Consider the following 26,623-nt stretch of genomic DNA (forward strand, 5'->3'; position numbering starts at 1 on the left):
CTTTCTGACAGAAACCAAACACTGCACATCACCACAAACACACCATCCCCACTGTGAAGCATGGTGGTGGCAGCATCATGCTGTGTGGATGCTTCTCAGCAGCTGGCCATGGAAGGCTTTTGAAGGTAGAGGGTAAAATGAATGCTGGAAAAATCTTGGAGGACAACTTTAATCAGTCTGCAAGAGAACTACGACTTGGGAGATTTATTTCAGCAAGACAACGACTTGAAGCATACATCCAACGCTACACAGAAATGGTTTAAAGATAACAAGGTAAATGTTTTGGAGTCAAAGCCCAGACCTCAGTCCATAAGAAAAATTGTGGCTGGACTTGAAAAGGGCTGTGCATGCCTGTGCAACCTGACAGAGCTTGAGCAGTTTTGCAAAGAAGAATGAAGTAAAATTGCAGTGTCCAGATGTGCAAGCCTGACTGAGACCTATTCACACAGACTCAGAGCTGTGATTGCAGCCAAAGGTGCATCTACTAAATACTGACTCAAAAGGGGTTGAATATTTATGCCATCATTTATTTTTCCTTACATAATTTTTCTATTTAACTGACATTACTTTGTAGATTCTATTCTTGCCTTGGTATCAAAGAGGTTTGCATTTTTGTAAGCTAAATTACATTGACCATGAATGATTTTTAAAATCAATAGAATGTAAAAACATCCAAGAGGGTGAAAACTTTTTACAGGCACTGTAAAGACAGAACTGCTTAGATATGGGACTTCAGTCCTTTATATGGATGTTTGCCTCACTGAGCCAACTGTGAGTATGGCTCAACAAACCTCTGACTCTGCCAAGAGTTTGTCTGTATAAGACAGCTTGCCTTGTGCTGACAAACCATTAAAATGATTAAAGAAGGCATCTAGATAGTTAAATACTTTCTGATGTGATTTAAGTGAAAGATGCCGTTGGCTAACTTTCTGCCACCAGTTAGGCTCCACCCATAAAACATGTACAAACACAAAGATGGTCTAATGGGCATTACTGATAAGTATCTCATACAGACAAATAAAAATACACATTTGACATTAATCAACCTGTGCTTTAGTTTAATCCAGATTATTCTAGCCTACTGCATACAAAGGTAGTTTATTCATAGTGAAGGTCTCTTTCAAATCTTTTACTAAATATAACTGGATTCACAAGAGCTTCTTAAGTAGAGTCTTTAACTGTACTGTGGTTTTATGTTTATATTTAAATGATGAAGTAAATTCTTCAGAAGATTTCATGTCTTTGTTTTTGAAGGACTTCTTTGATGAACACTTTATTCATAACTGAACACACCTGATGCTGCCAGACTAATCACTTTAGAAACAGAACTCTGGTATATACATTTGTTTGCAGATATCTCTAAAAGACAAAAGGTGAATCTGGGTTGAGGCTGAATTTAGAGAGATATTTTGTACTTTTTGAAGTTCAACAGTCTCTGTGTGTAAACTGTAAACAAAGTGTGCATTTGTGATCATCAAAGAAACCTGTCTGAAAGTGAAATGAAAAATGAAAGCAGATAAACATCAAATATGAAAGCAAATGGTGCGCAATAAAAGAAAATACACACAGTTTGAAACACAAGTTAAACCAGGAGGCAGGTGTTTCAGATCTAACAAATGTTAGGGCCAGTTTAGTAAACATGCTTTATCTCTGAATGTGTGTATTCCAGCCCATTCTGAGCAGTGAAGCTAAAGTGAACGGTTTCAGTACACAGTTAATGGGGTGACATTTTTTTGTCTCAGCATTGTAGACCAGTACACAAGCTGTTCCAGTATGCTGCAGCCAACTCTAGAGGGCAAAATAGGTATTAAAAGTGCGGGTTAGACATAGTTTTTTAAGTTTATATAACCTCATACAATGTCACGTCATGTTTAGCATCACTTTGCAGCACACTTTGTTATGTATTGTTTCTGTAAGTTAGCTAAGATAATGGAGAGGGGTCAGGCTGCAGACAGCAGTTCTCAGATGCTCCTCTTGTAAACCACTACTCTGAGATTCACGAACATCAGGACAGAAGTGATGTCATTTGCCAGTATGTATTTCCCATTTTAGAAGTAGTTACATGCACAGTGACTTTGTTGGCTTTAGATACAAAGCTAACAAAGCTACATAGTCAGTGTTACTATGTAAGCCAGTGGGGCAGTAGCTTTAGCTTTAGCAAGGTTAGCTTAACTAAGCATAGCTAAAGCAACCATAGCCAGGTAAGCTGCATAGGTTAATTGGGCCGTCTTAAAGCCCATACTTATGTTGGTATGTTGTAAGGGTCTGTGTCTGAAACCAGCTTTTTTTGCGCTTATTGTTTATTCAGCATAAATGTGGTCCAGCGTTCTGAGCTCTGTGTGGAAAAACTACCCTCAGCATCAGTTATTTTTGTTTCTTGCTCAAGCACGCTCAGTTGAAGACTGCTCAACTTTTGGAACAGCACTGCACTCATCAGTGTCGCTTCTCCCTCACTTGCCAATCAAAATCAAGAAGGGGTGGGACTTCTGAAATCCAGTGGAAGAAAACCAGTCTGACTCATCTTTCTACATCTTTTTCCGAGGTTAGTGTTGTCGTCTGCATGTCTTCTGTGTGATATTTCCTTAAAATATGTAACTAGAAATGCACTCAGAGAGCGCAGACCTCCACCATCAGCCCTATCTCCCAATAGTGAAGAACCCTTTAAAAACATTCCTGGATCTAGACAGTGATCCAGATCACTCCCAAAATCTAATTCGCCAATTACTCCCTCCCCGGTGGGTGGAGACACGGTGAGGCAAAGCATTGGCTTGGCTACGTGTGGACTGTCATGGCGGAAGCACCCACGGTCTCATCAGATGACTGAAAGTCATAGCAGAGGGTGAATATTCCTCTATTCCTCCCAGCATTGTAAGTATTCTTGCTACAGTTCACTGTCTTTCTCTCTGTTACGCTCCAACTCGTCTCCTCGATCGGGCGTGCGTCTTTCAAACTCTACTAGCTTGTATTTTATGCTAACATTCTTTGATTCCACAAAACAAAATTATTTTGCCTTAAATGCCTTTATCTTAATTCAGTTGTGTTGCCATTGCTCTTAAAGTGTTAGCTAGCCCGTGGATGCTAACAGCTAGTGTGCTAGCATGCAAACTTTGCAACATCCACTACATCATCAATATGTTGTTAACTGAGGGTGCAAATGTTCCAACTGAACTGACCACTACACAAACAATTCTTAGCCGGTAATAGTCTAGACTGAATTTGAATATATTTTGCAATGCGCACTTCTGCACTAAAGTGTTCAGTATTAAGTACAGAAGTATGTAATTTGGGACATAATGACAGCTACATAGCTATCTTAGCCTTAGCAATGTTAGCTTTAGCTACATAAGCTAGCATAGTTTCATTGGCTTTAGCTACATTTGCTGTGTTAGAGTGTTGTCATGGAGGACATGTCTTTTTCTGATTAATCAGCTATAGGAAACATTTTATAATTAGGTTTTGCAGGTTAGCTTTTTAACTTAACTGCCATTTAAATGTCTGTGTTTGGATTTTTGGGCTACTTGACAGAAAACCAAATGAATCAGTTTATCTCCAGATGTTAGTTGCCAATTTTAGCTCTACTAGTGACATGTAAGCCACCAAATAACAAGGTCTATGGGTTGACATTGTGAACTTTGACAACCATCAAACATACTATAAATTAAACAGATTCATCACAGAGCAAAGTCTTCCACTGTAAAAGATTCATAGTTAGACTTGCTTATAACTTGTAAGTTTCCTTTAGGTCATAAATATATGATAATATATCGTGTACATTACAGTCCGTGACTTGGCAGCGACTGCATGTCACCGTCTTGGCAGACTCAAACCTGCATTAAAACAACTAAAAATACTTCCTACCTGCTTCAGCCATCACAGACAGAGACGAGGGAATTCAATGAGTCTATATTAATCCCTGCTATTTCTTTCACACTGCACCTAAAGCCGCCCACACACTGTCCTCAGTCAGCACCCATCTATTCTTCTGGTCCGCTAATACGGGAAAGCGGCATCGAAAACGTCAATTTAGTGAAGAGGGGAAGAGAGAGACTGTCTGGGTTCTGTGTGGTTGCTGGAAATTTACGTGCCATTGATTTCCTTTCAGTCTGTCTCCCCTGGATCCTCGCTGTTTTAAAGACAGTGACGGAAAACTTCACCCAGTGGGATCACATTGAATCCATCAGAGGCCGGCAGAGAGAGGCCATGGGATGAAAACACCTGGACTAAGACGAAGACTCAATACAATGCACCATTCAGCCTCAAAGGGTAAACATTAGCCGGCAGCAGGAGAAAACAAAAAAACATGATAGGAAGGAGGTTTAACTCTTAACAGAGACACATGAGCCCAATATAGTCTTAAAATTAAATATGAATATTTTATACCCTTCTGTAAGTGTCTCTCTTGGAACATTTTGTTTATTTCCTCAATATTTCTAACTTTAAAAGGGTATTGTATCCTAGGAGGGACATTATGCCTCTATGGTCTTTTGTCATGTTTGCAGTGTAAAACAATAACACAAAGTAAACATGACACCAGAGTCATGTTAAAATTTGTTTTTGACTTATTTTAGGTCTTTTAAAAATATCACACCATAAATCCACACAACAGTAAAGTACTTTTCTGTGTTCTTTCTTAGGATAAAAAAACTGCAAGTTAGCATAGCAACAGTACTTGTAGATTTAAACACACAGTCTGTAAACGCACTGTTAGAAGTGGCCTTCCTGGTTTTGCGCTGCAAACCTCTTCTGGGGTTGCTCATAGCGTTAGCTAGGAAGGCCACTTTTAACAGCTTTCCCCCCTCATTATGTGAGATTCATCCATGAAAAGACAACAAATATTTGCTATTTTCTAAATAAATCTCATGGTGTGCAGATTATACAAAATGGATACCTCAGTTAGAAATAGAAAGTAAGCAACAGAGGTGGGCAGAGCTGATCAGTACATCTCTCAGTCTGTAAATGTCTAGAGGGGCCACAGTGTTAAAATGGTTGGTGGGTGTGTGGGCTTAGTTACAGGGTGAGCTTAAGCTGATGTCAGAGAGTAATTGTGGTCCATCAACAGTAAGCAGCACAAAACATGAATGTGATACAGCAACAGAACGGCAGCGTCCAGAAGCAGGTTGTGCGACCTTAATTCCTTTGATGTAACATTTAGTATTTTCATGGCAACACATAAATACGCTGTGCCTTTTTATTGTGGCTCCACCATGACAAGAAAAGGACTTTTACAACTAGAAAAATCAAGAATTTCTTTGAGCGCGCTAGGACTGGCTTTCTCGCAATGTATTTTTTTTAAGAGAAGGAAAACAATGCACATTGGATTGTGGGTAACTCCTGCAAGCGGAGGATACACATGTGCATCCTTGGAAATTCTCTGTTTGAAGGACTCAGTCCTTGGAAAAATTTCTAGGATTCTCGAGATTGGAACAGTCCTCCAACGGTAGGCGATGCAGCAGTATCCTTCAAAAATGGCCGTCTGAATATCCTTCCTTGGCTTTGAGAAACAGTGATTGATTCATAAAGTGGAATGGGACAAGGCGGGGGGTGGTCTTGAATTGAGTGAAAAGTTTAAAAAACAGGCAGCAATATGTGATCAGATATTTCCATTCAAGGTAAAAATGTATGGACAGAGGTGTGTAGCAATGTAAAAGCTCTTCTTGCCTGTTTTCTATATGAGTGATATAGGAATTTGAGGTAAATGTAAGTGATATTAAAGTGGTAGGATTAAATGAGTAAATACTTCTTCCTACTTCTTCCTACTCGTTCCTGTAAACTGAGATGCTTAATAAACTGCAGATGAAAGTTAGTTTTTTTATTCTATTAAATTTATGTTAACTGTTTTTTGTTCTTTTTTGAAGCTGTTTTTAAGTTCTAACTTAAATGTTCGAAATAAAGATATCAATCAATGAAGATCAATCAATGTGGTGAAACTGGCACACATTTGGAGAAAATTTCTGCAAAAAAAAAAACATGAGCACGGATTTGTTCAAATAAATGAAAAAAATAGGCTAAGAGGAAATTAGTGTAGTCAATTTCTTAGTTTTTTATACAAGGCTCCTGCTTGAAGGATTGTTTGACCGTATGCTTTAAGTGAGGTTTTTTTAACCAGTCAGATCTCAAATACTAATGTATATATTTATACTCTTATTTTTCTCCACTTCCTCAGGTATCTTCTGTTACAGTTTTCAAGTCTCAAAAAGAAACTGACAAATTTGCGAGAAATTCTGCCACGTCTAAATATTTAAAAAATGAAAGTAGTCCAGGTGTAACTTAAAAAAAAAAAAAAAGAAAGAAAGAAAAGAAAAGAGGGCACGCAGATGGTTGAGTAGTTTAAGGTGCTACTCATGTACACAGGTGGCCCGGGGTGGAATCCGGCCTGTGGCCCTTTACTGCATGTGCCTCCCTGCTCTTTTCCCTGTTTCTGAGTCTATCCACTGTCCTTTCTCCATCCAATAAAGGCATGAAAAGGCCCAAAAATAAATCTTAAAAAAAAAAAAAAAAAAAAAGAAAAGAAATACTTAATGCTCAGTATTTGTGCAACTTATCCTTGTATCATCCCTTTCAGTATATTCCTAAAAGACTCTGCATAACTATAATTTGTTTGAAATGAAGGAACTATATGAATAATCAAAACCTATTTTGATGGTTTTTTATTTTCATCTTTTCCCCTTATTTACACTCAAAAAACATATTTAAATCATCTTAAAGGTCACATATTTTACCCCTTTAAGACAAGTTTATATTGGTCTCAGAGGTCCCCAAAACATACCTGTGAACTCTGTTGTAGAAAAAACACTCCAGTATTGGATTTTTGTATTTTTAAAACCGCATCTGTCTCAGCCCTGTTCAGAATGAGCTGTTTCTGTGTCTGCAGCTTTAAATATTACTGAGCTGTCTGACTCCGCCCCTGACTCCACCCCTCTCAGGAAATGGATGTGGCTTAATGAATGTGGAGGAAGATGTGGAGGGCTGAACTTTCTTCCAATCGGAGAGGGCCAACCAAACCTGGGGCTGTGGCCAACTCCCTACATGACATCATGAGGGGAACATCTAAGAATGGCTTGTTTTAGCACACATTTTCTGAAATGTGGAGAAAGAGATGGGGGAGGAAATGGATTTTTCTGGCACATATTTGGATTAGAAAAGCCTGAAAAAGTGTATTTTGCATAATATGTGACCTCTAAGTAATTTTAGATAAGTAACTTAAATCTGATGCACTCACACTACATCTTGAGGCCTGTTGAAGCTTGAAGCTCCAAGCAGTTGGCTACCTTCTGCTAAAACCACCTTATCCTGCTTATCCTGTTGTATTATACTATCTGGTATCATACAGATGCTCATCTTTGCATCAAAATGAACTGTAATAACTTTATCATCAGGCTGTTCTCTATATGAAGCAGTGTGTTATCTACTTCTGTAGAGCACAAGGCTGAGCAGCACTCCAGATAAAAACTTTGAAAGTTGTAAAAGCGTTTAACAAAAACAAGTGCAGTCTGTTTATAAGTGATTCAGAGAAAAAGCTCATTGTACCAGAGGCAATGGGGAACAGACGCCTTGTGGGTGTTTTTATTTCACATCTAAATAAATAACTTCAATCAATGTGTACCCATGATTCTTACATAAATGATGAGATTTAATTAATAGCAGCTGATCTGGCCTACGCTTCCAACTGAAGTTATTATTTGGTAAAATATAAACCCACTGAGGTCAATCATCTGAGTCAAAAACATGCCTGGCACACAATGCACAAGAAGAAGGATGGATGCTGTGGAGAAGAAAAAACAATGTTTCAACAGAAAGGGCCATGTGTTACGTCTTACTTTGTCGGTTTAGTAGTACAACTGTTAAATGCAACACAACACAGAAATCAGTTTTCATCAGAAGTTTCCTGAGCTTAGCTGACAACTTTAGGTTGTTAATTATGTGCAATCCTACAGTCAGAAACTGAGATTTGTGACAACCAGTGGAAATAATATCCACATGCTGGCCAACGTCCCCTAACACGTAATTAAACTCTACCAACATAAACCATGAAACTGGTATTCCATTGGTCATTGTCAGATTTTGGTTGTATTGCAACTACAACCTCAATTCCAAAAAAGCTGGGGCACTGTATCAAACATAAACTCAAGACAGAATGCAATGTTTTGCAGATCTAATAAACCAATTTCTTATTCACAATAGACCATAAACAACATATTAGATGTTGAAACTGAGTAATTTTACAATTACAAGAAAATATTATCTCATTTGAATTTGATAGCAGCAACACATCTCAAAAGAGTAGGGACAAGACAAAAAAGGCTTGAAAAGTAAGTGGCACAAATGGAAAAAAGCTGGAGGAGCATGCTGCAACTAATTAGGTTAAGTGGCAACAGGTCAGAAACATGAATGGGTATAAAAGGAGCAATTAAGACATAAGTCTCTGCAAAATAGTGTCCCAAAATGAACAATTTCAGAAAAACATTCCTCAACATAAAATTGCAAAGACTTTGAATTTCCCAAAATCTACAGTCCATAATATCATCAAAAGATTCAGAGAATCTGGAAAAATCTCTGTGCACACGGTAAGGTCAGTTGGAGGCTCCTGATCTTTGGCCCCTCAGGCAGCACTGCATTAGAACAGGCATCACTGCATGGGCTCAGTGACACTCCCAGAAATCATTGTCTGTCAACACAGTTTGCCAAAATTGCAACACAAAGCTGTGTTATGTGAAGAAGAAGCCATATGTGAACACAATCCAGAAACGCCACCATCTTCTCTTGGCCAAAGCTCACCTAAAATGAACTGAGGCAAAATGGAAAACTGTTCTGTGGTCAGCTGAATCAAAACACAGTTAAACAGTAAAAGAGTCCAGGTGCTGAACTGGCCCGCCTTCAGCCCAGATCTTTCACCAACAGAGAACATCATAAATGAAAAGGACTAAAAAGCTGATAGAATCTACATCGGAGAAGAATGGGACAACATTCCACGCCCCAAACTCTAGCAAATGGTCTCCTCACATCTCAGATGTTTACAGACTGTTGTTAAAAGAAGAGGGGATGCTACATAGTGGTGAACATGGCCCTGTCCCTACTTTTTTTGAGATGTGTTGCTGCCGTCAAATTCAAATGAGCTAATATTTTCAGAAATTGGTCAAATGTCTCAGTTTTAACATCTGATGTTCAGTGAGGAAAATCTGGGTTTTGTGGCATTTATTAAACATTGCATTCAGTTTTTATTTACATTTTACACAGCGTCCAAACTTTTTTGGAGTTGAGGTTGTACTTCAGTGTTATGACCAAGTTTGTTAAAATTTTGGTGCATTGTATTTTCAGAAGAGGATTGCCATTCTGAAGGAGGTGTGAAATTAATTTTGGGCATGTAAAATTAATAGATGGTGAAAATTGAGCGGCTGGCAGCTTAAACACTGGTATTATTATTTTTATTATTATCATTATTTCTGGCACTGAAAAGCCTGAGTGATTACGCCTCCACTTGGCAGTCAGACATGTACTGTACACACTGATTCAAGCACAATAAAGGATGTCTATGCATAAACACAAACCCACAGCGTGTTAAAAAGCATACACATACACATGTCTGCTTTTACACCCACTCATGAAAAGATTAAATGTTCAAACAGAGAAAAGCAGGGGTACAGCATCACCAGACAGCATTTGTTCTTTTTTTCTGTTTTGTATTCAATAGACTGGTCCTTCCACTCAGACTGAGGTCTAATTAATTCAGAGGGAAATCAAGTGGAAAATCACCTTTAATGGACTGCAGGCCATATTGATAGAACTCCTCGATATCTGACGGGTGTAAATGGGCGTGAAAAACACTGAGAGCAAGGTCTGATCCCTCGCAGAGAACCTCACAGAAATCAAACAGCAGGGTTAGGATCTAAAAACTCTCAAAACCCCAGCAGCGACAGTCATTTTTTGTTAAAGTAGTTGAAGATAACCAAACTAGTGGAAATCAATGTGATCTTTAAGGGCATATGAAGAAAAAGCAGTGGCATTAAAGATCCCCTGGAGTCAAAATCTACTTTAAAACCACAAGCTGAATAGCTAAATATATTTAGTGGTGATGACTGCATTATTCTCCTGGAGGTGTGCAATTTCTCAAAGATGGACTGTGATGTATTTTAGTTCATAAGCTTGATGGTAATGGGCATAAGCAGGAGAGCAGAATTAGCATCTTAATCACAGCTGTAACCTAAGAAAAAAATTATTTTACTCAATGTTAAATGAAACTGCTCATTTCCTGTGTTAAGAGATGCTTAGTTATCTTCTTAGCCTCTCTACAGCCTGTAGAGCATTTCATCTAATGACTAAGACTGAGACTAAAATTAAAAAGTAGCTGTCAACATTAACACTGCTGTGCAGACACAATAGAAATATTGCAAGGATGTGCAATAGTCAGGTGACCCAGTGGATTTTAGCCAAAATCGCATGTTTCCTGTGACAAATGTGCATTTAAGTCTGTCTGAAATCACCATCAGCAGTCAGAGAACTGAGCTCTGTCTCCTCCTGATGCATGTACACGGTGACGCTGACGCTGTCATTAGTGGTGTAATGACAGCAGCAAGTTACACAAGGCCGATCCTAGTTGAGTTGATTCCAGCTATAAATGGCACCTCATCATGGTCATAAGAATGTTTTAGAGCTGTTCAACAAAAATGGAATCACGACTTTAGGTGGTTTCACTTTTAAAGTATTCAATACTTGATTTCCAGCTACTGAAACTCCTTGAAACATCTACTGAAAGACTACTTGAAAGTTGGAGTTTTATTCCTCTGCTCTTCAGAAGCTAGCTGCCTTTTAATATCCCAGCCTGAATAAAAAGCAGTACACCATCAATAATTAATCACAAAGCTTTATGAGCTTATTTACTAAAAATAGAACCTGCTGTTGTGTCGCACAGACCAGCGAGACAAACAGTCACATTAGCAGCTTTGCAAGGCTGTGCTTTCACACAGAAATGCCTGGAGCAGCTCTGGAACAGGACTGCAACATCAATAAGAACATGACAATCATGATGTATTGTTGTTCAGTTGATTAAGTTTTATTATGTTGGGCATCTATGTGTGTTTGCATGTTAACCTTCATTAATAAAAAAGCAAAGTGCAGCTAAAGCCACTGGAAACTGCAGAAGTTTGGGTGGAGTTCTGTCACAAACCAAACCAACATTAGTGTAAGAAAAAATGTTGGCAGACAGAAGATATGACCAGTACTCTTGAGTAGAGCTTAACTGTTGGTATTAAATGTAACGGCAACCCAATCAGTGGTTTTACTCACAGTTGGGGCCGTAACTAAACAATGGAGAAACACTAAAGTCTGGACAAAAACATCATTGTATCCATTTGCTACTTCCAGAGCATTCCTGCAAATTGCACACAACTCCAAATTATCACCTCTCTGTTTCATTTACGAGAAATTCCTTCTGGTTTTTACAGAAATGAACTGGCAAACAACTCCAAACTCTTTACCTTTTGTCTTTTCTCTGCAGACAGGCTGAATCCTAAATAGCCTTCTTCCAAAGCACATACACAAGCCTCTGTCCTCTAAAATCAATTGTTCTTACAAGTTGCTTGTCCTGAAACACTCTTTGGGTTGTTTCAGACAGTGAATTATTAGGGATTAACATTCGACTATATTTAGATGCAAAATGACTTCACTTTAGTGCATATATCCATATGACACATTGACAATCAATCTTCAGTGGAAACCCAACATCAGAACTCGCCCATTTCTCATGCAAACAACGGCCCATTCATCATTTCTGTGGCTTTCTAACAGTGAAGAATAAATGAGGGCGAATTAGCCATGAGCTAAGAGGCTAGTGGTACTGCTTTAACAGCCTTTCTCCCTCATTTTTGTCATAAACATACTTTTAAAAAGCATGGTTATAAACTATTTAGCAAATGAACTTCGTAGGATATTGCGGAAATTAAAATGACAACTCAGTTCAAGCTAACAAGTTTTGAGGAAAGCCAAAAATATCAGAGCTGCAGTGTTATGTTGTGTCAAACTGCACTGCATCCCATTGCACATTGTTGCATTGCACGGTGTCCCATTGCATCATGTCCCATTTCAACTTTTTGCATTGCACCTTGTTGCACTGCACTGTAATTCACTGCACCATGTTGCATGCACCATGCCCCATTGCACTGTCGCATTGCATCACGTCACATTGCAGCGTGAAGAATTGCACCATTTCCCATTGCATCGCATCCTATGGCATTGTGTTCCAAGTTGCACCTCAATTTCTGTCTGTGGCATGCACCAACAGCAGCGCGTTGACAGCCAAACTGCCCACCAGCCACTGCTGGGCTATATGCTTGACATCACATCCAAGAGCCTGCACTGGGCACACCTCCCCACCTCAGCAGGTAAGTGAGAAAACAAAAAAAAGAAGCAGTAGAATTTTACAAGCTGCCAAAGCCTCCCACTTATTCTACGCCTAAAATGAAAACTGGCGTTAAATTCATTTTTTTGTTGTCTCAAATAAAGCAACGACTCTGCAGCGAAGATGGACACAAAAAGCTGTTCTCTTAGAAGAACACTACAGGAAAAGAGCAGTGGTGTAAAGTACTCCACCACAGCTCGCCCATGCGCTTCTGGCCGCTGCTGCTGTGGGACACACATCTGATGGAGTCAATTTTTGTGGGGCTTGAGTCATGTCATTCAAGGATGTGTCATCTCTAAGATTTGGCTTCTATGGTGAACAGTTTCCACTTTGTTTTTTTCATTTTGATGTTGTTTTAACAACATAAAAAGGTAAAATGGCATCAAACAAAGAGTTGTTTGGGTAGCCAAAGCTCCAGTTATTATAACTACGATGAGTCAAACATTGTGAATACATAAAAATGCCACATTTTGCATCACTACAAGCTGGGTAAGGCATGCATAAATAAAGCCATACTTATGTTTACAGGCAGAGTACAAAAGATCATGTCAGTTGACAGGTTGATCTTTAATGCATGCAAGTATATGTTGCATCTACACAACCAATCCAACCCATATGAAGGCATCCTAGACCACCTCTATATGCAGGTGGAGCTATCTGATATCAAACCGTTTTCAGTACGCATTGAGGTTTATCCATTGGGTGCCCAAAACTGGTATAAATCCCTGTTAATGCTTAGTGTAAACAGAAACATAAACACATGATAATCAGTATATCTAATCAGGATAACAGCCTCTGATCATGCTGAAGTTTAACTGGACTTATAAGAGCACACAGATTTTCTCAATTAAGACAACATTTTCAGTGGATCATTTTTCTCCTTATGTAAATGTGACCTCACTCTACAGAAAGCATTTATATCTATCTCAAATTTGATTGAAATGTGACCCAGACCATCTCATTGCCATCTTGCCAATCAGATCCCATCCTGCATGCATTCCAACCTCATCCACCTGACTTTTTCTCGGTCCAGATAAACCGCCAAGGCAAAATGGGGTCACAAACATCCACTGAGACTCAGCTGAGGCCAGCAGCTGGAAGCCGGACAATCAGCAAACTGCAGGAAGCAGTTAACATAATGACACGATGATTCATCACCTCCTGAGACTACTTACAGTAATCCATGTGATCTGGACGTAGCACAGCGTAATTCTCTAACGTTGTGACCTATAATCTGCCTTAAATTCAATTAGGGACCGTCTCGGTTTAATCATTTCTGTTAAACCAATTATTTAAACGATAACACAGCTGTGTTTTCAAGTCTAATGGTAAGTGGTTGGTTTGTCCCATTAGGTGTAGAAAGGGGTGTCTCAGTGAAGGACAAATCATCGGGTGGTCAAACTGAGTAATTGGCTCCTGGCCATTTCGATCAGTGTTGGATTCCAACCCTTACCCAAGTAAATTACCAATCCTGGCTATAAGAATAGCAGGTAAAGGAACAATTGAGATTTTGTCATCATGAGGCTACACCTGCAAATTTCAATCTTTTATTCAACAATTCTGTCACCTTAATTGCAGCCATGTTGGCTCTCCTCTTCTGGAACATATTTAAATCAAGAATATCACTAATAGCTCTGTTAGTTTTTGCATACAGGTGGGCAGAAAAGAGGCATACAGTGACAGGACTCTGGTGCAAATGTGGTTAATATAAGCTGTTTACTCAAGAGGGGTGAGGAGAACCGAAGACCGCCTAGTTAGGTCAACAGCCAAAATGATTCCCATTTAAAAGATGTCAGCTGCAACCGACCACTCATTAGAAAATAGATATTTACAGAGCCAGAGAGAGGCCAAAGTTCTTGTTTACTGAGGCTAGATTCCCCATATAGAACAATTTACAAAATCATCCCACTGGAAAAGCAAAATTTAAAACCATGAAACCATCAAATTTGGGCATTTAAGGCCCCAATGTAACTCTGTAAGGGCCTAGAGTGGAAATCCAATAAGTTATAACATTTAAGGGTTTGTTCATTCTTTTGAAATAAAGTTTTCCTAAGTATTTCATGCAAAGCATACATTATATGATTGTATAAATGTTGTAGTCAAATTTCAACTCACACTGTATGACAGTTCAAAACCCTTGCCCAGGATGAGTGTTAGCCAAGAACCTCCGGTGTTGTAATAACCGTGCAGGACATTTGTGTTTTATATTACTGTGATATGCCCCTTTGCACCAAAAACTGATCATAACTAAAACATACTAGCTAAACATTTGACTTCCTCACTGACTCTGGTATATGAAAATGTCCAATTAGATATTTTTCTGTGACTTCTGCATGGGATTTGTTGCCCATTTTGCCCATAACGCCACCAACTCATGGAAATACAGAGTTTTTAAAAAACTCAAACAACCTTACCTCATCCACGTTCTCAAAGGCGTTGATGATGTCATAGGGCAGACAGGATAGGAGGTCGATGACGAACCAGGTCTTTAGGTAGTTCATGCGGATGAGTTTGGGGTCTGAGATGACCTCACCGCCGGGCCCTACGAAAGTGGTGTGGAAATTGAGGACGATGTCCACCAGGAAGATGACGTCCACTACGCTGTCCAGCACCAGCCACACAATGTTGTTCTGCTTGGTCTTGAAGGAGACGTTGTAGGGCACCATGATGGCCGTGTAGAAGGTGAGGATGAGGATCACCCAGTCCCATGTGGTCTTGAAGGTGCAGTAGTGAAGGATTATGTGGGGAGGGGTTTTGGGGGCTTCCTGCTTGTACTGAGGGAGGATGTCAGAATTCAGCTGCAGGACCTGGACAAGAGATAGAAGAAGACAGTGAAGCATTGTCAAAGAGGGGATCAAAATAATCAGCAGTAGAAAAGTGCTTATTTTAAAATGTCACATAACTGTAGCCGCTTTATTGCTGTGGTGCCGAGGATCAGACTGTCCAGACCTGGCTGACTTTAGCTGCAAAGTCAGAACCATCATTAGGATTGATTCTTTAATAGCACTCTGAGTAACTGGGCTCAATCCGGCCAACTTTTGAATTACATTCATCTCTTATGAACCTTCATCTGCCCTTTTTCCATTTATATTATTCTTTTCTTTGCAATACTTAATGCTACTTTCATAAATGTTTTGTAGTGAAAAAGGCACCTTCCCAAAACAATTGAACCACCTTTATTTTCACAGCATGGTCATATAGATCTGAAAAATACACTTCTATAGGTTTACTTGACTGCATCCAAAGAGCATCTTTAACATACTTTTACAGTTTTTAAGTTCCTATGCACCTGTTAGCATAAAAGCAGAGTAATATCAAAACATAATTGCCCTTTTATACAGTTAATCATAGCTGTTACTTGTCATTTGCGACATTTTAACCATTACAATAATTTTGTGTGTTTTTCAATTTCATTTTACTTTTCTACTGCTGTCTGATTCTTGGATTGTGTTGTATGTTCAAATTACTTTAAACTGCGTGGGTTTAAGTTTGAAGGTTTGCTATTGACTGGTGGCCTGTCCAAAGTGTATTGGTTCTGGCCCCTGACACACCGAATAGAGTAAGCAGCAGCTATAGACAATGGATGGATGAGGGGTGATGTCAGGAAAGTTAGCAACCTGGTCACAGACCATGCCAGCAGTCTGGGACTTTCCTGTATGGAATAAAATTTTCTGTAGGTCTGACTGTGAGCCTGTCAGTTTGTCCCCCTCCATGTGTCAGCACTGTGATTGACAGGTGACCTGTCCAATGACAGCTGAGGCTGACTCCAACCAAACTGCAACCCCCCATAGAAAAACAGATGGATCCATACAAAGGATACAGCGCTTCACACTGTGAACTTTTATTTAATACAGTCTTGGCCTTTGGAAAACATTCCAATCAGGATGCTCCTCAAAGTATACGTGACATTACAGGAAAAATACAGAGCCCATATCCACATAAAAGTCTTTTATCTATAGACAGAGAAAAAGTTAGGAACCTGTGCATTACCAGCATATACCAAATTAACTCAGACCTGAATTATAAAGGGGGCATATTCTACCCTTTTAAGACAAGTTTATATTGGTACTCCAGTACCGGATTTTTGCATGTCTAAAAACCCCTCTGTTTCAGCCCTGTTCAGAACGAGCTGTATTTGTCTCTGCAGCTTTAAATGTTACCGAGCTGTCAGACTCCGCCCCTGACTCCACCCCTCTCAGGAAATGGATGTGGCTTAATGGATGTGGCTCTGAGGATCAGGAGACGAGGGCAGAACTTTCTCCAAGCAGGGAAGGCCAACTGAACCTAGGGGCGGAACTAACTCCCCACATGACATCATGAGGGGAAATCTGAGAACGCCTTGTTTCAGCAAACATTTTCTGAAATGTGGTGAAAGAGGGGGGAGAGTGAATGGATTTTTCTGGTACTTGAGAGGATTATGGACTGGCCAGAGGTCCATACCTTTGTTAGAAAAGCTTGAAAAGGTGATTTTTGCATATTATGTCCACTTTGAATACCACATCAAAACCAATGCAAAGCCAGCCTGCTATGGCCTTAAGAACATATCAATAATGGAAGGACTAATGTCTGGTCAGGACCTGGAAAAATACACCCATACTGTAACAGCATCTTTTCAGATCCCAATTTGAGAAAATCCCAGAGGCAACTGCAACTGATTCAGAATGCTGTGGATCACATCAGCCCAGTCCTGAGGTCTTTACACTGGCTCCATGTTTCTCAAAGTACAGATTTCAGAATAATTTAGTTCCTCGAACACTAAATACATTGAGGACCTTACAATACAGCGAAACCATCCAGATCCAGGTCATATAGGTCTGCTTTCTGTATTCCACATCTAGGGGGCTCTCAAAACAACAAATGAAGAAGAGTAAAGATGCATTGCTCAGCTCTACTCACCTCCACTCTATAGTGTACTTACTAATCAATAAACTACCATTTTGGTTTCATGGATGAATTTCATATAACGAGAGAGAAAAACTGATAAAACTGGCCTTCCTGGTTAAGGCTGCAAGCTTCTCACATAGCATTCTGGGATTCCTCGAAGTCAAACCAGGGACAACACCTGTAACTGCTTCTCCTTCATTATGTGAAATACATCTATGAAACAAAAACAGTGGTTTACAGCTCAGTAAATACACCTTATGGACAGCAGAGTCTTCTAGTCAAAACAAGAAGGAAGCCACAGAGGTGGGAACACTGAGCAGGTGGTCTGGTCTCTACGAGACCAGAACACAGAAACATGATAGGGGTAGGATAGAGGCTGAAACATGATAGGGGTAGGATAGAGGCTGAAACATGATAGGGGTAGGATAGAGTTCCACATTATGAGGGTTGAGCTTGAGAGGTTATAGAAATGACCTATTTAACTCAGAAAAGTGAAGTAATCATTGTTTAACGATGAGCTGCATGGTGGCACAGGGGTTAGCACTGTTGCCTCACAGCAAGAAGGTTCCTGGTTCACTTCCTGGTCAGGGTGGAGTTTGTACGTTCTCCCTGCGCATGCATGGGTTCTCTCTGGGTACTTTGGCTTCCTCCCACCACCAAAAACATGCTTGTTAGGTTAACTGGTGACCCCAGTTTTGCCGTAGGTGTGAATGTGAGTTGGCCTGGTTGTCTGCCTCTATAAGTCAGCACTGTGAATGACTGGTCCAGGGTGTACCCCGCCTCTCGCCCAACAACAGCTGGGATGGGCTCCAGCCCCAATGGGATGAGCGGTGTAGAAAATGGATGGATGCTTAATGATATTAAGTCTAATAGTTTCCCAGTTTCTTAGCATCTCTCCACGTTTTATGTTTCGTAATGGCAGCTGGTAAACAGCATCTAGACTGTGAAAGTAAAGGAAACATTATTTTCCTAAGATGAAATTAAAGCTGTGTGAAATCTTCAGATATTTATAACTTGGCTGCTATTTGGATATGTGCAAGTCATGCCCCATTACAATCCAAACTATCAGGATTTTGGCCCAGTGTTCAGACCATTCTTTGAAGTCCAAAGGTATCAATCAGATTCAATGATAAATGCCTGCTAATTCATTAGATACAGAGCTAGGTTCTGTTTATGCTATCTCCTCTGTATTTTTTGATCCAATGACAGACATCAGAGAAAGTTTTGTTTTTTTCCTTATATTTTTTACAACGCAGATTTTAATTTACCACACTTTCAAAAGTCAGAGGAAGGGATGAAACAAATTTGTTCAACAGATGAAAAAGTTTCTGATGGGAAAAGTAAGCAAAAAGATTTTGAGTCTAGTCGTAATTACCCCCTGCTGCTAGGTGTGTTCACAAAGAGATGGAAAGGAAATCAGACTCTAAGATGCTTTTTTCTCTCCAGTTTTCATCTGTATTCATCTCTTTGCTGCTTTAGAAAGTGCAATGTGACAAAACAGCATTATGAATAAATTTTGGTTTGAAAAATGAAAGAAAAAGTTTTGGGCAGAAATAAAGGAAAAAAAACAGATAAGAGGGAGAGAGAGAGAGAGAGATTTTGCCAAAAAAGCGATCACAAAAGCAGCCATTATATTTCTGCAGTGTGGTGATGATCTCCCCCGCTGAGCTCGGCCTCCTCTGCAGAGCTCAGACTACATTAAATCCAACACAGTGGTTTGATTTCCTCTGCAGAGATCACACATCAACTACTCAACTCGTTTCAGAGCTAAATGACATATTCTGTTTGTATCCAGCTGCTACAGAGATGAGCTGTAGCACACAGCCAGATATATAGTACATGATTATAGTCACTCATAAATGGGAGTAATCACAACACTTACTGTTCAATAGAAAAATGAAACCCAAAGATAACAGAGAGGAGTGCTTATATGGCAGCCTTAATGACTGTGTATATTAGTTATAATGTTGTAGATTAAGAACAATAATATATGATAACATTTGCATGTTGTTATAGCAATTATCACTGATGTTTTAAAGCTGAGTTATTATAATGATAATACTGAGCGTGGTTATATCTCCCAAAGGCAACACCAGCTTTACTTTTGAATGCACTGTGCATACATTTTACTACCAACTGGCTAACCATGGCAGCAGCAGAGCCTGTCTTTAATTCTGTTTCATTTCTTTGCTCTTCTCTGCTCTTGAGTCTGTAATCTTTGGCTACATCCACTCACCAACATTATGACACAAATGTACTTGAAGGCATTTGGTTGGTACACCATCCATGGTAATGAATCAAGGGTTATTATATCAAAACATTTCTGGTGCTGCACAGGCTTATAAACTCGATTGCATGGGAAGAACTTGAACGCATTGATGAGCAAATTAAAAGATATTTTTCAGCCTTTGGCATTAAAAAGAAAATTCACAGTGAAGCTCATGCAGGCTGAAATACTTGCACAGAGTCTGCTAAGCAGCATTTGTGGTATAGCAGAAGGCAGCAGCCAGCTACTCTTTGATAAAGTCCACGATCTAGAAGTTAAATGACAGACAAAATCCCTGCATGCACTGGGACTACTTACATTTTTCAGGGTACTGAAACAGATGCAGAAATTACAAGAGCTTGATGCAACTGCAGGGCATCAAATTAACTTCATATGGGAAGGAATACACTTAAAATCTTATTTTCTAACCAAGCTTTTCATTTTTTTGGTGGTGGATACATTTTGCCTTGCTGTGGGGTGTTTTTCCATTTCAGACTCTCTGTGCAAGGCCCGTGTCACACATCTAAAGAAATGAGCTTATCTCTTTTCTTTGCTTTTCAACTTATCCTGCCAAATGAATAGTAATCTAGCAAAAGCTCAGTCCATCTGCAATGCATAAATTACTCTTTTAGCCAGAAGGCTCATTTCAACAGACCCTCCTCTAAACACTGGGTCAGAAATACACTACAGTGTTGGAAATAAGAAAGGAGAAGATCTTCATTATGAGGGTCTGAGGACAAGTTTCACTTGTAAGGCAGCCGATTATCACCACCGTAAAATAGTATTTAAAACAAAAAAAAAAGGCACAATGGGGGCAGCTTGTTGATGTTATACATTTCATGTCAGCATCCTTCATATTGAAAATAGACACCTTTTGATTATTGTTTTATACATCCTTTTTTTTTTAAATTCCAGTCTTCTTGCCATTAATCTCAGCAAAATAGTTTTTTGGTCAGCAAGGACAAAAACAATAATATAGCTGCAATAACAAAGTTGCAAAAAATGTTTGCTGCCAAGTGATGGAATCATTTATCAGTCATCCCTTATATTCCCTGCTTATCCCATCTGGGGTCAATGGGAGGCTACATGGGATTCCATTGTGAGGCGGGGTACATCCTGGACTGGACGTCAGTCATCACAGGACTGATATACAGAGACAAAAAAGCAGCCATGCTTAGTCACACCTACGGGCAATTTAGGGTCACCAATTAACCTAACCAGTGGTCTTTGGTCTGCTTTGGGAAGCGAGGAGCACCTGGAGAGTACCTTCATTTTGGCTGCTATCTTAAATTCAGTCTCAGTCTTTAGATAAAAATATTATTTGTTCTTTTTTATTTGCTTAAGTTATATTTTTAACCTTTATAGTCTTAGTCTGCAAAACCTAAAAAAAAAAAAAAAAGTCCAGTTTAGTCAATAAAGTCTTCACTTTAGTCTTCACTTTTACTCACAGAGTTTATCTTCTCTGGACTACTTTAATCAGGAAAACCAAAAATTAATCAAAATGTAGATACTCATGCACTACCAATGCTTCAGTTGATTTTAGACACACTGATAAATATATTGACCAACTTTACATGCACAGTGGATAGAAATGGGTTTTCAATGTCCAACCATCCAGATTTAAAATTTTAGTCTTGTCCATGTTTTTATTATTTGATTTGCTTTTTAAAGAGTATTATCAACAAAGATCTATCTTTAGCTAGTCCCAGTCTTGTCTTCCACATGACAGAAAGGTCAGTGATGGATATTTCAATCATAGTTTAAGTAAAAAAAAAAAAACACTGCTGAAGAGAACCTATGCATGCACAGGGAGAACATGCAAACTCCACACAGAAAGGCTCTGTCCATCCTGGATTCAAACCAGGAACCTTTTTGCTGTAAGGTAACAGCACCAAGCCCTATTGGCTTATCACACTCATGCTGCCATATCTAAGCTGCTCTGGCCTGGCTAAGCTTTGCTGCTCCTTCTGCAAGCCACTTTTCCAACCTTCCTCCACCCCAGCTCCTCCTTTATTATGCATCTAACTTAATCAATGTCACTGTGTTGTCAATGATGCCTGCTCCGTTTTGTCCTTTTGCTGCTTCTCTCCCTGCATCAGCCTTTCCTTTTAGGGACACGAAAGCAGTAATGTGTGCCGTTTCTGCTTAATTCTTTCCCTGTAGGCTCTAGGAAGGGCAGGAGGATCCCAGAACAGCCACACCACCAAATATAAATAACAACAATTAGTGTAAATTAATAACTGCTAATAAAGAGAAAAAAATTATAACAGCAAATCCTGTGTTTCTGGACAAGGTGGTCCAGACTGCCACTGATATCTTCTATTGTAATCACTGGAGATACTACATAGACGGCTCTTATTAATAGTCCACATTGCTGTGTAATGCTGGAACAACCCCCTTTACTGAGACTTGTATTGCTATAATAACTAGACTGATGAGGCCACATTGATGGTCATTTCACTTGTCGCATACGCCAGTTTTACTGTTTACATCTGTATTTATAGATTGCATGTAAAAATGTGGAGTTCATATACAGGGTCTGTTGAAATCAGTAAGACTTTTCTGGAACATAATCACATTCACATGGGTTAGCTCTGGATGGCCTTGGTTAGCCTCATTTGTCCTCACAGCAGGACTGAGTAAGATGTTGAGTAACACAGAGGAACAACAGCAGGCTTGGCTGCATCTGATCTAATTCTCATCATCAGAGCTGCCAATCAAACAGACCCTGGTCAACAGCAGCACCGCCTCTTCAAAATGAAGCTGCCAATTAGCAGCCCAGCATCATCTTGAGGGGGCTAGGGAGGGGGGTCTGCTTACAAGACACTTGACAACGTCCTCAACAGAAGACGCCAGCTGTGTCTTTCAGACTGTGGAGCATATGGATCACCTGCAAAATCTATAGTGAGTGTGCTCAGAGTATTATGCAACCCAGGCTGAGAAAACAGCAAAGAGGGTGGATTAGCTTCTGACTGATGATGTGTTTTCTCTGCTACTTCCTCCCAGCCAGCATTACTCTCCTTTGCTTTACCCTCTTCTTTCCTTCCAGGTATCTCTCTCTCTTACATCCTTCCTTCCCTCTTAACTTGCAAATTTTTTTCTTCTTACTCTTTTCCCCCAGCATTTTGTCTGCACATTTCCTCACTTAAAGGCAACAAAACTAGCTCTCCTACAGTCAGCCAAAGTCAAACCAGGACTTCAGGTTCTGTTCCAGCAGTAGGAAAAAAGCTCATAGAATAAGGGTTCAAAATAAAATCCTAATAATACACACTAGGAACATGGTTTACTAAAGAGTTGTCTATGTTTTTCATTTCAGATAAGGATAGTGGCATTTTGAAATAAATAAAGCACTAAATATTAGTGATTAACTGCATTTAACAATGCAGTTATTCATCAGCCTGTTCCACTTCAGGCTTTGATGGTTTCATTTTAGAGCTACAACAATGATGTTCTGATAGGTTAGCAGTTCTTACAGATAACAAAGAACTCTAAGGGTGCTTTCCCAGTTACTGTTCATTTGCTTGTTATAATACAAAAAGATAAAAGGATTCATTTTTGCATTTTCCTATCAGGCGTTTTGTTTACAAATTCTCTCTGGTTCAATGAGAGGGACAAAATTCCCTAAATGAGCCGAGTAACACAACCAATCAGTGTTGTTCAGTCCTGTGATGCTCTGCTGATGAGACAAAGAGTAACTTCAGCATTTAGGTAGTTTTGTTCTAATCAGAGCCCAAGCGTTAAAATGATGATGAGGATGGGGGGCTGTGTATGTTCCTTTTAGGGATGTTACTGTGCTGGTGTTTTTGTGTTGTTTTGGTTGTTGTTTTAGCAGTTATGGTAGTTATTGCTGTGGGAGTGGTTGTTCTTTTAGTTACAGTTGCTATGGCAGTAGTAGTGGTTGTTATTATTGTCGTGGTTGTTGTTGTTCTACTTAAAGTTGCCATGGTGGGAACCCTGGTTGTTGCTGTTGTTGTGGTGGTCATTGTTGTGGTGTTGCCGTTGCTGTCATTGTGGTTTGTGACTGAAGTTTTTGTGGGTGTTTTTGGTGGTAGTTGTTGTCTTGCTTGTTGTCATTGTTAAGTTGTGGCTGTTATTGTGTTTGTGGTTGTTGTTTTGCTGGCTGTGGTTGCTGATGTTTTGGTGGCTTTTGTTTTTTGTGGTTGTTGTTGTGGTTTTTATTTTGGTGGCTGTAGTTGTTTTAATAGTTGTGGTTTTGGTGGTTGTTGTGGTTGTTTTGGTTGGGAAGGGGGGTGATGGAATGGGTTTTAGTTGTTTGGGTGGTTGTTGTTGTTGTCGTTTAGGTGGTTGTGGTTGACCTTGTGTAGTTATTGTTTTGTTGGTGGTTCTGGCTGTAAAAACCAGAACCACCAACTATTGTTCTGGTGGTTTTGGTTATTGTTTTGTTGATTGTAGTGTTTGTGGTTATTTTGGTGGTTGTTGTTTGGTTATTGTTGAAGTTGTTGTTTGTTTAAGTGGTTGTGGTTCTGGTTGTAAATGTTATCGTAATTATGGGTTTTGGCTGTTTTTTGTTTGTTTGTTTTTGTTTGGTTGTTTATGATTGTTTTTGTGGTTGTTGTTATTGGGGTTTTGGTTGTCTAGGTGGTTGTGGTTGTTGTTGTTGTTTTTGTTGTTGTTTGGGTGGTTGTGGTTGCTGTTGTTTTTGTTGTTGTTTGGGTGGTTGTGGTTGTTGTTGTTTTTGTTGTAGTTAGGGTGGTTGTGGTTTTTGTTGTTGTTTTTGTTGTAGTTTGGGTGGTTGTGGTTTTTGTTGTTGTTTTTGTTGTTGTTTGGGTGGTTGTGGTTTTTGTTGTTGTGTTTGTTGTTGTTCAGTTGGTTCTGGTTGTTGTTGTTTTTGTTGTTGTTTGGGTGGTTGTAGTTGTTGTAATGTGGATGGTTGTAGATGTTGTTGTTTTTGTTGTAGTTTGGGTGGTTTTTGTTGTTGTTTTTGTTGTTGTTTGGGTGGTTGTGGTTTTTGTTGTTGTGTTTGTTGTTGTTCAGTTGGTTCTGGTTGTTGTTGTTTTTGTTGTTGTTTGGGTGGTTGTAGTTGTTGTAATGTGGATGGTTGTAGATGTTGTTGTTTTTGTTGTAGTTTGGGTGGTTGTGGTTGTTGTTTTTGTTGTTATTGGGGTTTTGGTTGTTGATGTTGTTTTTATTGTTGTTCAGGTGGTTGTGGTTGTTGTTTTTGTTGTAGTTTGGGTGGTTGTGGTTTTTGTTGTTGTTTTTGTTGTTTTTTGGGTGGTTGTGGTTGTTGTTGTAATTTGGGTGGTTGTAGTTGTTGTTGTTGTTGTTTTAGTTGTAATTTGGGTGGTTGTGGTTTTTGTTGTTGTTTTTGTTGTTTTTTGGGTGGTTGTGGTTGTTGTTGTTTTAGTTGTAATTTGGGTGGTTGTGGTTTTTGTTGTTGTTTTAGTTGTAATTTGGGTGGTTGTGGTTTTTGTTGTTGTTTTAGTTGTAATTTGGGTGGTTGTAGTTGTTGTTGTTGTTGTTGTTGTTTTAGTTGTAATTTGGGTGGTTGTGGTTGTTGTTTTGTTGTAGTTTGGTTGGTTAAGGTTGTTATTGTTTTTGTTGTAGTTTGGGTGGTTGTGGTTGTTTTTGTTTTTGTTGTAATTTAGGTGGTTGTGGTTGTTGCAGTTGACGTGTGGTTGTTGTTTGGTGGTTATAGGTTTTTATTGTTCTGGTTGTTCTTTTGTGGGTTGTAGTGTTTGCGGTTGTTTAGGTGGATTTGGTTGTTGTGTTTGATTTTGTTTTGGTTGTTGTTGTTTTGTTATGGTTGTTGCCTTGGTGGTTATGGTGTTTGGTTGTTGTGTTTGTTTTCAGTTTTTGTTAAGTTGTTATGATTGTTTTGTGGTTGTTGTTGTTGTTATCCTCATCATAGTTGTGGTGGCTGCTGTTTCGGTGGATGAAGTTTTTTCAGCTGTGGTGGATGTTGTTGTTGTTATTATTAGTGTCATTGCACTTGGTGTTGTTTCAGTTGCCTCGTAGTAATACTTATACTTTTGCTGGTGATTCTTGTGGTGTTCCTGCTGTTGCTGCTTTTAAAATTAGCTACTGAATTGTGATAAGACAACCAGTTAGCACACCTGTTCCAGTAGCTGGGTTGATGTGTTCTCACTGCACACAAAGCTCTCCGTAGATCAACTTGAATTAAGCCGGAGACCACCACTTGTCAGGGTTCTTGGCTCAGTTTTATTGTACACAAACTGAGCTAAATTATGTTCCATAACTTTGTGTAGGCATAAAAAAACTACCAGCAAATTTGAAACTTTGCCCATGTTTGATTTAAATATACAACTCTGCCTCTTTGAACCTAAAATCATACTTGATCTTCCAGGCTTGTATATCTCAATTTCAGCAATTTTTCTGTGTTTGCAATATTAGTCACGCTCCAAAGAGCAAGATCCTTCATTTCCCACAATCCAGCTGTGTAGCATATTTCCCTCCTTCAATCTGAAGTTATAGCTTTATCCTTCCCTTCTGTCCTTCTCCCTCCTCCTCCCTGATAAATTCTTCACCCCCCTTCCTACTTACTTAATTCATTACTTCCACCTTCCTGTTATTCAGCTCCCTCCTTGCCCTTCCCCCTCTCTCATTTCACTGCTATTTTCCTATTTGCTCCTCTTCCATTCAATCCTCTCTTCTCCTTCCTCCCCTCTGCACTCTTCACCGTAAAACCACCCTGAAAGTAACACTTTTTGTTAAAAACCCACAGAGCTTCCTGCCCCGTGTGCTAAGGCGGGGTTGAAACTCAGACTAATTCTGATTAAAGATGATACACCTCACTCAAACCCTCATGAATAAAACAGGTGGGTGAGTGATGGTAAAAGATGACATTGAGCCATCTTCTCCCCACCCTAGGATCAATTTTTCTAAATTTCCAGCTGCAGTCACAATCATTGGGAGTGCCCACAGCACCCTACTTTTCTCCCCACCCAACATGAAATATTAATGACACCCTTCCCTGGGAAGACAAGCCCCACTCTCTGAGTTAAACAGCTGCAGCTCCAGGGAAGTTAGCATGAGAGTGAATAATAGGAGAGGGAGGGTGGATGTACCCAGGGTGTGGTTGGTTATGTGAAACAGTGCAATGT

At 39.5% G+C, this 26,623-nt stretch overlaps 1 protein-coding gene across 3 annotated transcripts in view; it reads right to left on the reverse strand.

Moving 5' to 3' along the window:
* Window positions 1–26,623, reverse strand: part of kcnh5b (potassium voltage-gated channel, subfamily H (eag-related), member 5b) — a 266,042-nt gene that overhangs the window by 161,043 nt on the left and 78,376 nt on the right. For 2 of the 3 annotated variants that reach the window (XM_041813394.1, XM_041813395.1), the window contains exon 6: window positions 14,806–15,198. In XM_041813394.1, the coding sequence (XP_041669328.1) occupies window positions 14,806–15,198 (393 nt within the window). Of the gene's footprint in view, window positions 1–14,805; window positions 15,199–15,294; window positions 15,355–26,623 lie in introns of all 3 variants that reach the window. The other variant, XM_041813393.1, reaches the window with a different exon arrangement.

Source organism: Cheilinus undulatus, linkage group 18 (assembly GCF_018320785.1).
Source record: "Cheilinus undulatus linkage group 18, ASM1832078v1, whole genome shotgun sequence".
NCBI classification, from domain to species: Eukaryota; Metazoa; Chordata; class Actinopteri; order Labriformes; family Labridae; genus Cheilinus; species Cheilinus undulatus.